This window comes from Myzus persicae, unplaced genomic scaffold (assembly GCF_001856785.1).
Source record: "Myzus persicae strain clone G006 unplaced genomic scaffold, MPER_G0061.0, whole genome shotgun sequence".
NCBI lineage: Eukaryota > Metazoa > Arthropoda > Insecta > Hemiptera > Aphididae > Myzus > Myzus persicae.
This window is the reverse complement of record NW_019104191.1, coordinates 36765-53478: the sequence shown is the minus strand read 5'-3', so window position 1 is coordinate 53478 and position 16714 is coordinate 36765. Positions and strand designations below refer to the sequence as shown.

Genomic DNA, 16714 nt, shown 5'->3' with positions numbered 1-16714 from the left:
ATGATGGATTTTAAATCACTGTTTTAAAAACACACGAGGAAATGGACGTGAAATGTGTTGTAGTACTGTGAGAAGCAGTTGATAAAAAAAACGGCTACTTTACGAATGACAACCGAACATACGCATCGACAGAATTGATTTATATGCCTTCGGTTTTAAAATATGTACATTTTTAGAGGCTGAAATTATGTGTACGCCAAGTCCAGAAAACTTTACGTCGTTTACAGAAACAACAGCGACCGGGAGCAAAAACCTCCGTGGAATTGTTTATTATTTTAAAATAGGTATAATGTAATCATTACAGTCCACACAACGAAGATGGATCCATTTGTTGTTTTCAGTGTCAGACGTCAGTGCGTCAGTAGATTAATATTTATTTTGTTTATTATACTATATTATGTATTATACTAGGTACTATATATTTCGTGTATAGTTAAGAAATTCGACAAATTTAATCGAACAAGATATTTTGATAATGATGTCGTACCCTTTGTATTCTGCTTTCCAGATACCCATCAAAATAATGAATTCATCCTTTAAAACACAGTAGTAGGTACACCAAATAAATTATCTATATTATGAATAGTGATCAGAGAAATTATTTAAATTGTATTTACTGCATTTACAGCTTTTTAAAACTATTTTACTGAAATGTATTACTGTTTATGTTTATGTATTACTGTTTGTGTTGCTTAAACGAGAACTGTACCCATAGTAAATAATGGGAAAATCGAATAATACAATAACTTAAAATGTATACATATATAGTTACATATTAGGAACTAATTGAAAAATAATACCTATGTTAAACGTGTGAATAAAATGATGTTTGTTTTGAAATTCACAACTAGCAATGTTTTGTAACGTCGACCTTCATTCAATTGATACATTTGATTAGCCCGATTGTAAAATTGTATAATATGTGTGATATTTCCTTCTTTCATGGCCACTGGACCCACACACTAACATCATATTATTATTATTATTTGCTATGGCAAAAAAAAATCAAAATAACAAAAAACAACCGCTCAAATAAACGTCAGAGCGCAGCTGGCGACCAATTATCATATGGGTTAGAATAGTGAACACTTATAAGTCATAAACCTATAACCACATTATCATTTTGAAGAACAAAATATCGCAATGGACTAATAGAATAGTATGGACTAGGTAAAAGAGAAATATAATCGAATATCGATATGGGTAATAGTAAAAGTATTAAGTTTATCGAGAAATACGTTTTATATATTATTCAAGTCTTTACGATGTGACTCGTTATTGTTTTGAGATCGATTAAAAAAAAAAAAAACAGTAGATATTAATAGAAATTTAAGATTGAATTCATTTTTTCTCCTGCTGACAACAAATAGCTATTGCACATTTATCATCATTATTATATGATTCACATTTCACTCACACACATACGTATCAAAGTCGGATCCGTTATTAAACGCTCCACGTCATATTATATACCATAAAAATACGTTTAGTTTACGATCCAATTTTATCGTTACGAATGTTACGATGATAATAAAATAACAATAATATAATATTGTATCTTCGTCTCGGAGGATGCGTCGACGTAAAGGTACACGCGCAATATACAATTATATTATATTATATTGCAACAGTGTCATACACCAATAATACTCTACAGTAGTAGAACACAACGCGTTTGTAGATATCACCACGATATAGTAAATGGTCATATTATTATACTTATTAGTTATTTCTTCTCTGCCCACCTCCGCCACCGCCGCCGACGTCTCCGTCCACAAGTATGGCCGCGTTTAATTTGTTTTTTCGTTATTATATTTTTTTAACCGCCACGCCGCCGACGATGACGTATCCGCTGTTGCAGACTTCGATCATTTGTCACGGGTCCGCCATCGCCGCCGACACGCCGCCGTAGGTATACTTACGCAGCTATCTCACATCCGGACGCGCGGGCGTCGTATAATATAATATTATAATCTTTCGCAGTTCACGACACGAGCTACAGGTAACATATTGTGGGTAGGTAGCATAACCGTGGTAGGTATAGGTATCTGCCTGTATCGGCGAGGACCAGGCCAAGGCGTTACCCAGTCCCGATCCACTGCTGAGTAATACTAGACATGGCTAAACAACTAGGTATGATCGCAACTTTGTGATCCGCAGGTGTAATGGCCGCCAGTGGCAGTGCATAATATTATCACCTCGATTTATTAATCAACAAAACAATACAAAATTATTAATTCCATGGATAAATAAATCTAAAAATCACTGCCAGCTGGGATTCCTTTCCATGCTAAATCATCCCATAAAGATATAATATAACATGTTGCATATTAGTACGTGCGGCTGCCCATTACTAAAATACGACTCAATGCGATCATACCTAGTTATTTAATCTTGATACTTACTATTAATAACAGCGGTGTATGCAGTGGAGTCGCGACGATAACTGCTCGAAACTCAAAAACCGTCGTAACACTCGGACGACTCGTAAGTCAATAAGCCATAACACTTAATATAAGATATTATTTTCTTGCCTCTCGTTTATAATTTAGTTGTATTTGACGTTTATAACTCGAAAAATACACTTGTCCGATTTATTTTTGTTCCCCTGGAGATTCGAGTTACCGAGATTTGACTGCAAAACGCTATAAAACGGAAAACGGGTCGATGTGATCCGGAAGTTGGCGAAAGAAAAATTAACGGTCCAAGAACGTGGGCAACTACATATATATCGATGTGAGATTTTCCAATTTTTTTGATCTCTTATTATATGTTCAAACTCAACATCTAATTCGTGTCTCACTGGATCACGTTAGGATTGGCCAATTCCTCCGAGTTGAAGTCCAAGTTTGAATTTATGACTTACGAGCATCGTGTAATACTTTACAATTTTACAGATGTAGGTACCTATAATATTAAGTCGCTCGAGAATATAGGTAATTCGAAATTAATGCAGCACCTCGTACCTATAATAATACCGTTTGATGGGCGGGTAGGTGCGGGTTTACAAAGTGCAGTGAATTTCTGAACCCCCCCGCCAGACGTATGCTTGCCCAGTGCCGTCTGTGTTGTGCGGGAGCGTGTGTGTTTAAGAGCGTGAAGGCGTGCAGGTACGATGGGGTTGTGTGGACTGTGCGCTCGTATTGGATATTAATCGTTGTTTTTCAGTTTTGTTTTCACCGCGGGCCGAGACCAATGCGCAGGTTATAACGCAACGAACCGTGTCATTATATTATTACCTATAGTGCGTTCTTATTATTATTATTATTATTATTATTCTGGTTGTTGTCGTTGTACGTACCTATTATAATGGGTATAGGCGCATACGTGTTGTGTACGTATATTAAACGAGACATGTGCGTGTGTGTGCGACTGTGTGGATAACGTACACTTATGACTTACACGCGCAACACACACGACACACACACAAAGATGCCTGTACATAATATTATATTGAATATAATATATAAGAACCATCTGCGACGAGAGCGCGCTTGCTGGCACACATTCATTTCACTCATTATTATGCAACGAGCAGCGGCATTTCTCTCTCGCTGGCCGCGGCGGCGTGTCCTGCAGCGGGGGCATTCCATTTATTATCATTATTATTATTATTATTTGTTGTTGTTGTTATGTTGTTTGTCCGCCGCCGAGGTATACTGCAGTGCGTATATATATATATACCATTATATGACGTATACGGCTATACAGTATAAACCCTGAGCTAGGCACACACACCAATATCATCGTAACCCGTAGGTACCCCATCTATATGTTATTAGGTATGTCTAAAAATGAATCGATAGATTCCTGAATACTCGGTGCACTCAACACACTCATGTGGGTTTTTTACTTTATTTTTCAGCCTTACACAATATTATGTTACCATGTAGGAAGGCTCAAATATAAATTCAACTTTGGCTCACGCAAATCGAATATATTTTGTTCGTTTAATTAAATGATTACCATTATTGGTTACAGATATGATAAAATAATAATCATTTTGGTTGGATATAATTTGTGTTTTTTTTTATTATTATTTTTAATTAAGCAATTCCATCTAGGTAAATGTAAAATTGTGTAACAGCTATTATATTTATATCGGAGACAAAGTGTATGTTTGAGGTTTATGTACTAAAAAAATAATCAATGCTATTATGCTAAAAAAAATTGATAATAATTCAACTGAAGCAAAACGGATACAACGAAAACGGAATAAATAGATAATAATAAATATATTTTATTCGGCCAATACAGATATGATATATTAGCCGGGTTACCAATATCTAAATTTGCGCATATGTAAACCCATAGTTTTTTACCTATTGGCACCGAATTGTCCACAAGCATGACGTATTGTAATTAGGATCCCGCGGGTTGGGTTAGGGATCTATTTTGGAGATTTGAGAAAAGTTGACTGATAATATATTGTACGATTAAAGCGGCCTACCCACTATTAATGATATTATTAAAATAACAATTACGTATAAAATAATGTATTCGTTTATTACTGCAGCTGGCAATCGGTTCACGTAAGGAAAAAAATGTTACTATTGTTACAAGACGCCTCGGGCGGATTGCCCATCTCGGATTCATTTATCCTCGGACAACGCTATAGTATATTATATAATATAAAATAGTGTCATTATATTATACTGAACGTGTGCGTATAATACGATGTCGCTGGTAGAATACCAAAACGTAATAATAATAATGATCGAACAGTCATAAAAAATCATCGAGTCATCTCTTAAACGCGGAATTCAAATGAGAATTGCCAATATGAGAGGAGGTTACGCGACAGGCGGCGCTGGTCAATGAGCGAATAAAACGACATATATAAATTCTGCTTCAGCTATTGCGTTATAAGAAAAATGTTATACCTATGTAATCTGCGTGTTGTTTACACATGGTATTATGTATACCGTGGTATATAGGTACCTACATATATATACAATATAATAATGTACATGTATATATAGGTAGGTATATATGTAAATTCTAAGAGTCGCACGATTTAAAAGCGTACACCAATTTATCGCCGTACATAATTCAAGATTTAATGACAAATATTATTATATTATTACATTGTGTAGGTACGGGTAAGACTGCTTTATATCGGGAACGCCCGATCGCGACATTTATTATAGAAAAATACATGATTGCATAACATAAGAATAATAATATAATAATACTATTTTGGAGGCTCGTAGAAAAATTAAAACATGCAAGAGTATAATTCAAATTTCAAATATCAAGATTTTTACTTCGCAGTATAATATACTGAACTTACTAAACATATTATACAAGGTGATTCACCAACATGCTCATATGGTATACCCACCTATTTTTTCCTTTAATAATTTATTTATTCTGAATTTTTTAATTTTTAAATATAAGTACCTACTAAAAGACAATTTTTTCTACCTATTTCTAACCTACTTAAGGAGTTTAGTGTAACGATTCAAACTACTATTTTCCAAATAAAAACCCCCCTCCCCCTCCTTTTTTACTGTAAATTATGAAGTGGATAATTTTTTTGAAAATGTTGATGTACCTTATTCAAAATTCGAGTAAGTTTTTATCTTAATTATTAAAGTGTTTGTACTAAAGATAATAATCCTTAAAAATATTTTTAAAAAAAGATAAAATAACCGTAGTATTGAAACTAGTATTTATTATACTTGGACTATATTTACATATTATTAATGTTGATTGGTTAATATTGATGACTGATATTTTCAAATCATCTTATAAACCCATTACTATGGACCTTTCGATGGTACCTTTTAAAACTGAAAAGTCAAGGGGGGGGGGTCTCATTTAAATTTTGCATCTCCAAAGGACCCTGCCTGAGTAGTACAAGGAAATCACAAGAATTTGAAACTATAGTCTTTAAGTATATTTAAAAATTCTGATTTTAAATAACTATATTAAATTGAAAAGATGGGGTGATCATGTTTGATAAATCACCCTGTATATATAAAAATGACGTATGTATAATAATATTATACACAGTACTTATAGTAGTACAGTACACATGTAGCTAATTAAAACAAGAACACTTCACGAGTTCAGGACTCTCCTTTAATAATATGTGTTACAAAGTATTTCTTAACAGAAAAAAAAATACGCGGTAATCAATTAGTTTTGTTTTCCCATCACGGCATCACGTCACATTGCATGTTATGTAAGATATACATATATGATTAAATAATACGAATTTTTGCAATTTTATGCATTTTTAATTTTCAAATAAAAACATTCGGTCGTAAAAATACACTGGAACCTTATATATATATCTACAGTCTACACTCTACATTTTACAGTCATCAATAATTTGTATACAACATTATAATATGTATTTAGGTATTTTTACCCAACGGTTTACAGTTTGATTACTAATGGGTAATAATTTTTTTGTGACATAATTTCTTAGAATTACCGAGTTTCCATAATACCACATAATTGAGTGAACAATCTATACATTGCAATTAATATTTAATTCTCAAATATGTTGAATTATTTTAATACTAAACTGTGTAGTTTGCAGCCGATTAAAGATTATCATAATCGCATTCGCATAGTACCCATATAGGCTATATATAGGTAAAGATTTATCAACAGTAAAATGTTAACTAGATACATATACTTATACACATATATTTATCTACCTACTAGTAATCTAAATTATTTATTATTATAAAAATACACAAAACAATTTGCATAATTTTATAAATTCCATTATTCTAGTATTTACTTAACAAGCCTGGATAACCGGTATCTATAAAGTATATAATATTCTAAAGTTATCAAGCTATGTTGTTACAATGGTTTGCATTTATGTTATGTGTTATATTTTGATTTTTCAAATCCAAAATTAGAATTTGTCTTCTTCGTTGTATATCATCATTATCATCAGTGGTGTATTGGAGGGTATACGCGGGTATACGTCGTATACCCGGATCCCTATTTTTGGATTTATGCGTATACCTTTAAGAAAATTAGTCATTTATGGGTATACGCACGCTTCTAATTTATCATCAGACAATTTAGTCATATTATCACCAAACAAAAGTAAAAACTTAAAAATAATAATTAAATTTTACCCTACTACAAGTTCTTGCGAAGACGATCGGAAACTGCCGAGCGTATATACAATCAATGTACAGCGGTTCCCAAACTGTGTACCTACTAAGTTTCAAAAATATATTGTAAACCACTGCTTTATCGTGTATACCTATTACCTACACTGAATCGGTCGCGGTGTGCCGTGTATGGTTAATCTAATAGTTAAAAATAGATCCATAGTCAAAAAATCGTGTACGATTATTGATAATATAAAACAATAAACATACGTAATTTCAAACTAAATGATAATGACAAATTGGAATAATAATAAAATAATTATTGTTGATTTATTGTGTTATTACTTGTCATCCAATAACCAAATTATAAAATCGAACTATTAGTTTCTTATTATATTAATTCTATTAATTTTGTAAAATATTTTATATATAAATATATTATAATATTATATGATCGATAATGGATAATAAACGTACCGCTACTTCACAAAAAATCACTAATTATTTTTCTGTGCCGTCGACGAAAAAACATAAACCAACACCAACTGATGATGAAGTTGCAATAACTAATAATCCGTCAGAAAGTAAAAAAGTAAGTTATTAAATTGTTAATGTAACCTATTATAATTAATTTATTAATTTACATAACTGACAAGAATTACATTAAAACTGCCTTTTAAGATTTTTGTTTAAACAGTACCTAATATAAGTTCTTTATTTCTGTGTGTAAAATTAGTTTAAATTTATTAATTGTTGTTTATTTTATTGGTCAGTGATAGTTATTCTAGCAATGTTACTAATTACTAATAATTAGTAATATTTTAAGTTTATAATATTATTTATGATATATATATGAATTGAATCAATTTAAAAAAAAAATAATACATTGATACTTGGTACATATTACACACATTGGAGTATCTGAGTATATATGAATTAATTTTATGGTTGGGGGTGAATATAGGGTGAACTGGGGGGCGTATATAGGGGGGTATATACGCCACTGCATATACATATACACACGAAGAGTAAGTGTTTGTAATAAAGTAATACAAGATTATTAAATACTAAGTGTAATGATTTTTCGAGCGGAGCGAGAAAATTTTTAAGGTAGGTATATCGTATATATAGGTAGGTATATATATCGTATATATTCAACTACTTTTAGGTGCGTATACCCATAAATTTATTTACCAATACACCACTGATTATCATGTAAACTTACTGTACTCCGTCCGTTACATATATCGAATACAATAAAGAAAAATATTCCTTCTCGAATGGTTTACTGCACGGATTTGCAGCACAAATTAAATTATATTTATCTTATTTATTATTATGCCGTAGCACGATTTAAGAAAAGGTATAAGCATTGAGTATTGGTTGAATATTCATTTCGAGAAAAGCTTTTAAAATAATACATTAATTTATAAGTCGACTGTAAAATATAAACTTATATTTAAACAATATGCAGACAGTGTTTTCTTCAACGAAGTTAAAGTGCTTACTATAAGCGTAGGTATATAAAAAAATAGTATTCTGAACATATATTTGAAAATTTGATATAAAGCCGTTTCAATGTATATAAATATCGTACTAAAAACGAAATATTTCCTATCGTACCTAATCATCTTATTATTACACCTACTATCGTCGTTGTACACCAAACGATAGAAGACCGGCTTATATGCGTGCCAGTGTTTATGGAGGTTTAAAAAATATTTAAGATAATGTTATATACATTGCAACCATCGACTGATAATCTGACTGTAGCGTTATACTTTATAGCCTTATACACAATTATTATTATTATTATTATTATTATTTGTATATATCATGACGATATTTTTAATATGCCAAACTGTATAATGTACAAACAATGATTCATAACAGCACAGTAATAATGTGTACACGGATATATTATTAAGAAAAGTGAGGAGTGTTATATGTATTATTATTATATTTAGATGTCACGTCATTTTCGCCGTGGGGGTATGTGGTATTTGTGACGTATACCTACTTATAGGAAGACGTATCGTTCCCCTCAACCTATATAATAATAATAATAATAACTGGTTTTTCATAATAGCCGACATTCCATCAATGCTATATTTTATGTATACAAAAGGATTTTTTTCACTTCACAAGAACCGTAAATGGTTTTTTTTTTTTTAAATGGTTTTTTTTCTTTTTCAGTGTGACGTGATCACTTATAATATGATATTGATACGTGCAAGTTTGATGATGCAAGTTAAACTAGTTTTGGATTTTTTACACGTTCCGTATGTATGCATAATATATGTAAATATTTCGTTTGAATGTTTATACCTATACCGCGGTTACACATGTCGCGGGATGGAGGTATATTGCGCGGCTTCCGCTATTCACTATGGTGCGTATATAGTTTCCTGTTTCTGAGCATACAATTTTCAACCAGTAATAATTGCGTTGGCGGTCATTATTATATTGTAGGACTTGTGTGACATAATTTATGTGTTTTGTTGGGATGTACGCGCTAAATAAGTATAATAATTACGATTGTTAACACTTGGAGACAAATTAAATTTCGCATATTAATTTATAAACTAAATATTGAATTGATGTAGCCATATTCAGGCATATATTATTATATTATGTTCACGTGTACCTATAATTATACCTAATTAATATTATATGCACTCACGCGCTAATCAACACTCTACCGTTTGAAAATAAATAGTTTTTAAGTCTTGGAGCCACGCCTATAGTGTTTTGTTGAATTTCATATTTTTTTCTCTTTTCATATTGAACACGTTCAAAAGAAATCATATAGAGGTACCTAACTACGATTATGTGATTGAACTGGAATCTAACAAGAGAACCGTGGAATGTATATTATTCCGATGTACAATGATAATAATATCTACTCTGAAATATTGTATAGTTTGAATACACATAATATATAGGTATATATCTATATCTATTATCTATAAGTATCATTATAACTATATGGAATAATGTATTCAACAACTGTTCACAGATATCAAATATTATTCGTTGAATGATTTCCAATCATTTATATTACATAGCACATTTTGATAAATAGCAATAGCTGAGTCTACATGTAAGACGTTACCTAGGATTTGTATAAGTGGGCGGTATAACCGATGGTAATTGATGGATAATCCCTTAAAATGCTAGTGCTTAAAAAATTTCCTAAATCAAAATTGTGCAAAACTATTATATTATTGAAAAAAAAAAAAATTAAAAAAATTGAGAAATTTTAGAGGAATAACGATTTTCGCAGTAAAACAACCAAAGAATCCGTGCCATATTTTAAGCGATCCTTCTATAAACTTTAAAACAATCATAATTTTCTTCTTATTAAAATTTACAAATTTTGTCACTCGGTGGAAGTAATAGATGGATATCCAAAAGAAGGTAGCGCAGTAATGTTTTAATTATTGACATACAACTTAAATATCAAGAGATGCGTTTCTTTGAAACCACAACTGTCCTCAATGTTCAAATTTCACAATAACTTATCTTTTAACATTGATTATGCCATATTTTTATTATTTTTATCTACCTGAAAAATTCCCTCGGTAATACCCATGCCAGTTGCATTTGATTCAGAGGAATGCTCTGTCGACGGCCATGTTGAATCAGAATTCAACCCCTAGAGCTAGTTACGATGGAAATGTTTTCTTTAATTAATAATCTATATAAACGCATATTCAATAGTATCTAACTGCAAGTATTTATAGGTATACATTATAATCCTAGCCGCGGTAGATATGATAAGATCGATAAACCAAAGCTACAACCTGAATAGATGTTCATTGTTTTGTTGTATACGGTATAGTAACTAGTTACAATACGCCATACGGTGTCCTTAATAATAATTAATACCAATTTACAATATATTATAGTATAGCGTATACGTCTTATGGTCCTCGGGGGTATACACTATACGCCATGCAAGCTAAATAAATAAATCAATATTCTATAATATGATCAATGATAATATATAAATAAATGAATACTACGACCATAGTCTATAGAGTTATTATAGCCTAGACTTATTTAAACATTTAATAGGTACGGTTTTTTTCTATTGTGATTCTAGAATATCTAGATACACAATTAATCTACACTATATATAATTAAAATGAAAAGTAGAACATAATATTATATATAATATACAAATATGAGTAAATATATTATGTAAAAAAATTTTGTAATGAAATATAAAGAAAACACTACGATTGCGTGTCATTTTAATAGTTTTTTTTACGGAAAGATGATTTTGAATACAAGACCCATTATTGTCTGTGTATGCTGTGTAGTCGTGCCAGTGTACGGTGCATGCATTCGAGTATGTATACTCAAATATAAGCAAAAAGTTACTGATATAATACTTATAATAATAATTTAAACGATTTTTTTTATTGCGTGATATGTGTCAAGTGATACGTATTAAGATCGTTCATCTAAATTGTAAAAAAAAATATGCTTTTTTTTACTTGTTACAGTTGGTATATGTTTTTAAGCATTACGTATAAAAAAAAACAAAATAGATTGTTATGAAATTGAAAATTAAATTCGAGTGTACCTACGTTAATATGTATGTTGTAATTACTTATAATTACTTATAAATTATAATATATCGCCATATCAGTTGTTTGATGAATTTGTATTTATTTTTAATGATGCTGAATACAAATACTCAAATGGGATACATGATAATATTTTAGTTAAAATAACCGCATATATGCTTAACCATATTCTCAAAAATAATAACTGCAGGTTTATACATTATGTATAAAAACGTGTCTTAGTGTACCTAAATAGATTTTTCTTCAATTTATATACTTATTATATAGATCCGTCATGCTACGTGATGTACTGCAGGGTCATTTGGAGAAAAAATATAATAATATTATTATTATTATATTATTATATACACATAATTTATAAATATTTGTACAGTATGTCACAATATACACATCATGCACAATATTGAATGAAAATATTCTCTTAGAAAACTTAATTTGTTATAGTTGTAGACTTATAAGTTATAATGCAATTAATTAATTATATAATGTTGAAAATTTGAAAATTTTAAGATTGGAATTTTGTAGATATTCATGTTTGGAAGATATTCATCTTGGCACATATAAATTGTACTTTTTTACAACTGCATTTTTTCATGATTTTTTAGATTATAAATTGTTAATACAAATAAATTGTTTGAAAATGCAAAGAATTTCAATATAGTCTATATAAGGTCATGTAAAACAAAATTCAATTGTTTTATTGAATAATATAGGTATACCGCGCGTTATATGATACATATATACGTACCTATATTTTGTACACAATATACCTATAGGTATGTCCAAATCGTATAAAATACTTAAAATGTAGTACGAACAGCATTTCTGACATTTTCTGTTAAGGTCTTTTTTTTTAACTACGACCATATTAGGATGTTTCAAATTTCATTAGATACATATTTTAATCTTTATATTATCTTCTCAAATCAGTGCACAAAAGTATTAAATAATGAGGGACGGGGTTAAACAAAAAAAAATGATTTATAAAACCTTTTCACATTCTTATATAAAGTGAAAAATTCTAGGAGGGGTTTAACTCCGAAGTTCCCCTATACTTACGCCACTGCATCAAATATATTATAAAGATAATATTATGATGTAACGTAGTAGTTTCATAATTTAATTTCGTTGATAATGTTGGATGATTGTGTTGATTCGAAAATAATGTTAATTATTTTAATTTTTGTATATGAATTTCAAACAATATACTTTTAAAGAAGAAATGTAATAGTATACAATAACCCAAATATACTATTCAAATAAGATTGTCTGTAGATGCTTATCTTATATTATATATATGATTTTTTTTTGTGTTATCAAGTTTAATATAAAATGTATTGTGTAGGTGCATATCTACGACATTTAAAATATTTCACTCGAGTAACAAGAATAAGTATATAATATTGGCGTAACGAAACCGTTCATAATACATAGCCATATGGGCAGGTTACGCAAATACAATTAATTTGCAATAAGATTAATGATATAGGAGTAGGTACTATTATCACAACTATACACCATCATAATGCTACAATAGGTTTCTCCTATATTGTATATGATAAAGGTCATTGAATAAAAGAGCTTTTAAAACATTTGACATTTAGTTGTTTACATAAAGAAAATTATAAAAATAATAAACAGCTGGCGTTGAATACAGTTTTTACATTTTTTATGGTAAATGGAGCCAGGAAGGAAAACACACATAAAATAGATGGATGTTTAAAAATTAAAACGCGGAATTAAAGACATTTGAATAATACTGTTTCTTTAAAAATAGTAGTTGATATAATCTATATTGTATCCATTCAATGTATAATAATATTAAAATGTGGGGATATACATGTATTGATAACATAATATTTCAATGTATAAAATCGTTTTCTTGGACGAGAATAAATTTAGTGTTACGTAAACAATTGATCAATAAAATAAAATAAAATGTATAAGCCAAAACTAAATTAAAGATATCATAATATGTAGTAGCCAATTTATAGGTAACTATGTTAACATATTGGCTTTAAATGTCATTGAAATTAGTATATTTTACTTTACTATGCATAGGTACAGACCTGAGTTCATATAAATATTGTATGTGATCTTAACAATATAGTTATTTATGTTTTAGTAAAAACCAATTGTTACCTTATATATATATATATATATACTATATAGGTACATCAAAATTGATAAAAATATTATATATATATAGTATATACACTATATTACAAGTTAAAAATTCAACAATTTTAGAAAGGAAACAATAAATTGTCAACAATTGACATTGTGCTTAATAGTTTTATTTTTACCGGTTTTCCAAGTATCTTCATGACTATACATAATAATTACATTACGTACATAATATAATAGGTTTAATAATATTATATTATTATATGAGTCACGAAATGTTACATTTTTTTTTTCAAGAACCGATTATACAGATTATGGTATCGTGTCAGTTTGGATGTCCATGTAACTATATTTAAAACGATTTTTCTTACATGCATGCGTGTACTTATAATACCGAAATAAATGTATAAGAATCATGACTCACGGATACGCAGAATCCGATCAACAGGATCAGATAAACCGAAGTTGGTTTCATGGCGTCGGCGGAGACTTTAACGAACGGCTTTTTTATTTTCGTCCAATATAAATATTATATGGAATAGATTCTTCTTATTTTGTATATTTATCGTTCACAAAATAATATTCTGATCGCAGTATGTTATTTCGAATACGCGCGTCTTACGAGTGTATAAACGCATTATTTACGTTGCGTCAAACTGGAAAAATCGAATTACATTTGATTAGATGAAAAAACACAAGCAATTTTCATCAGGTGCGAACTGAACGCGAACGTGTGCCCACGGACCGACGCAGTGAAATACTGAGGACAACAACGAAAAAACGAAACCAACGCGACACGCAACGCGAGTAGGCGAGTTTGGTTTGGTGCATCGACGTGACGGTGAACGGTGTGCGGGGTAAAGTAGAACCTTGGAATGAGTAGAGGTGTGGAGGTTGTCTGAGCGCATGCGCCACCTTAATATATACCTCTACGGCTATACCATGTAATAATGATATATAATGCTGAAATGTGTGATTGTTATTTACTTTTTATGAAAATTGTTTATTTTTTTACCCGTGCATGCGCGTAGGCAATCAAATATAATATATAGTGATCTCACGGATACACGTACAATTTATAGATATAAATATATATTATATAGGTGGATGGGTTAACATATGATACGAATAAAACTAGAACTACATAATACAATATAATGAAGAAAAAATCAGAGAAGCCGCGATGACTGGTAAATATTAAAAAGGTATACCCGTAATACCTATACTGGTTGTCTGCAGGTTTTGATACTATACGGTAGTATAATCAAAGGCATTGGTTGGGTTTAATTCGTGGGAGAAAACATATTTACTTAACCGAGTATCTTTGATCTGCAGGTGTGAAAATCTTTAGAATTGTTCGGTACGCGTTCTGTCTGCAATAGATGATTCAACGATTGTTTTACTGAGTTATTTTAGTTTTATATAGGCAAATTATAAAAAAAAGTTGTAATTCTACAATAGCATTATCATTATATAGTATAACCTACTGTAATACTCTTTGTTACAAATATTTAATACATTATGTTTACTAGAATATGAATTATGATACAAAATACGATAGGTGTTGATATATTATTATGGAAATAATATAACAAAATTATCGTATGATATATTATTAGCTATAGTGTTGTACGTATATAATATGAATTCTTGAGATCCCGTTCAATCAACTCATCCGGTCGCTTATGCATAAGTGAAAGTATTTCCTTGAATGGAATAATTTATAAAATGTAAACAAATACTAATGCGAAAGTGCACAATAAAATACTAAAATAAATACTTATTTTTTTCGAATACTATAATTGTATTTTATATGAATTATACTTAATAATTATATGTTTAAGATTTAAACAGTTTTCAGTTTTTCTAACTTTTCTAATTTTCGTGACTTACCTATATATTGTAAATTATAATGTAAAATACTAAAAACTAAATTAGTTTATATTATGTTCATATAATTATATTTTATGTATAACATTATAACTTATAGTATAAACTTATATTATATATAGTTATATGATATCAGTGGTGGATACTGTATAATACATATCTGTATGTACCTATATATATATATTGTATAATGTATATACAATATAGTCTAGAGAATGCTTTTATGTATGGGGAAAATATCTCAAATTATTCATTATTTAATTACCACAAAATTGATAGGTACTATCTTTAAAATTGGTTTTTGTTTTGAATACAATAATTATACATTTTTTTTAAAACTTATATATTGAGATAAACCTTGTAATACACAATAAATGCATAATAAGATTATTTGATAAATGGCATACATAGCGTGGAAAAAAAACATTGATGGAAACAGCCACTCATTAGACAGTGACACTTCGAAATAAATATAAAATAACCGGCAACATAAATAAATTTCAAAATTGACTATTTTAATTTTTTCAATTTTCTGTAAATACAGCTCAAGCGACTCTGCCCGTTACCGATAAAATCGAAAAGTTGTCCAACCAAAGTACACTAACTAAAAATTAAAAATGTTCACGGAAAATGTTTGGACTTTTGGAAATTCACGATTTTTTTTACAGCAGTAGGTCTTAGGTAATAATAATACACTTGATAGGCATAGGTCATTAGGTATAGATATAGGTAGGTACTTTTTAATTATGCTTAATGTCTATGTATAGTTAAAAAATAAGTAATATAATGAGTTGTAAAACCAATATATTCCAGGCTTTGCTTAGAATTAAAACAATAGAAATAAGGTATCTATACAGGCGTATTAGGTATATAATGATAGTTCTTAACGATCTTAAGAAAATAAGTCATTAAAATATTTATATTTTGTGTTTATTTTCATTAAAATACATTGATACTTTTCCGTATTATCTTTATATTGAAATTATATTCCATACATTTTAATACATATGA

At 29.6% G+C, this 16714-nt stretch overlaps 1 protein-coding gene across 1 annotated transcript in view; it reads right to left on the bottom strand.

Annotated features, from left to right (window-relative positions):
• LOC111039798 overlaps nucleotides 1-14589 on the bottom strand; it is a 36246-nt gene extending 21657 nt beyond the window's left edge. Inside the window, exon 1 of the mRNA XM_022323431.1 lies at nucleotides 14238-14589. Coding sequence (XP_022179123.1) covers nucleotides 14238-14288 — 51 coding nt within the window. The 5' untranslated portion in view covers nucleotides 14289-14589. The remainder of the gene's footprint in view (nucleotides 1-14237) is intronic.
• Nucleotides 14590-16714: the final 2125 nt, after the last annotated feature.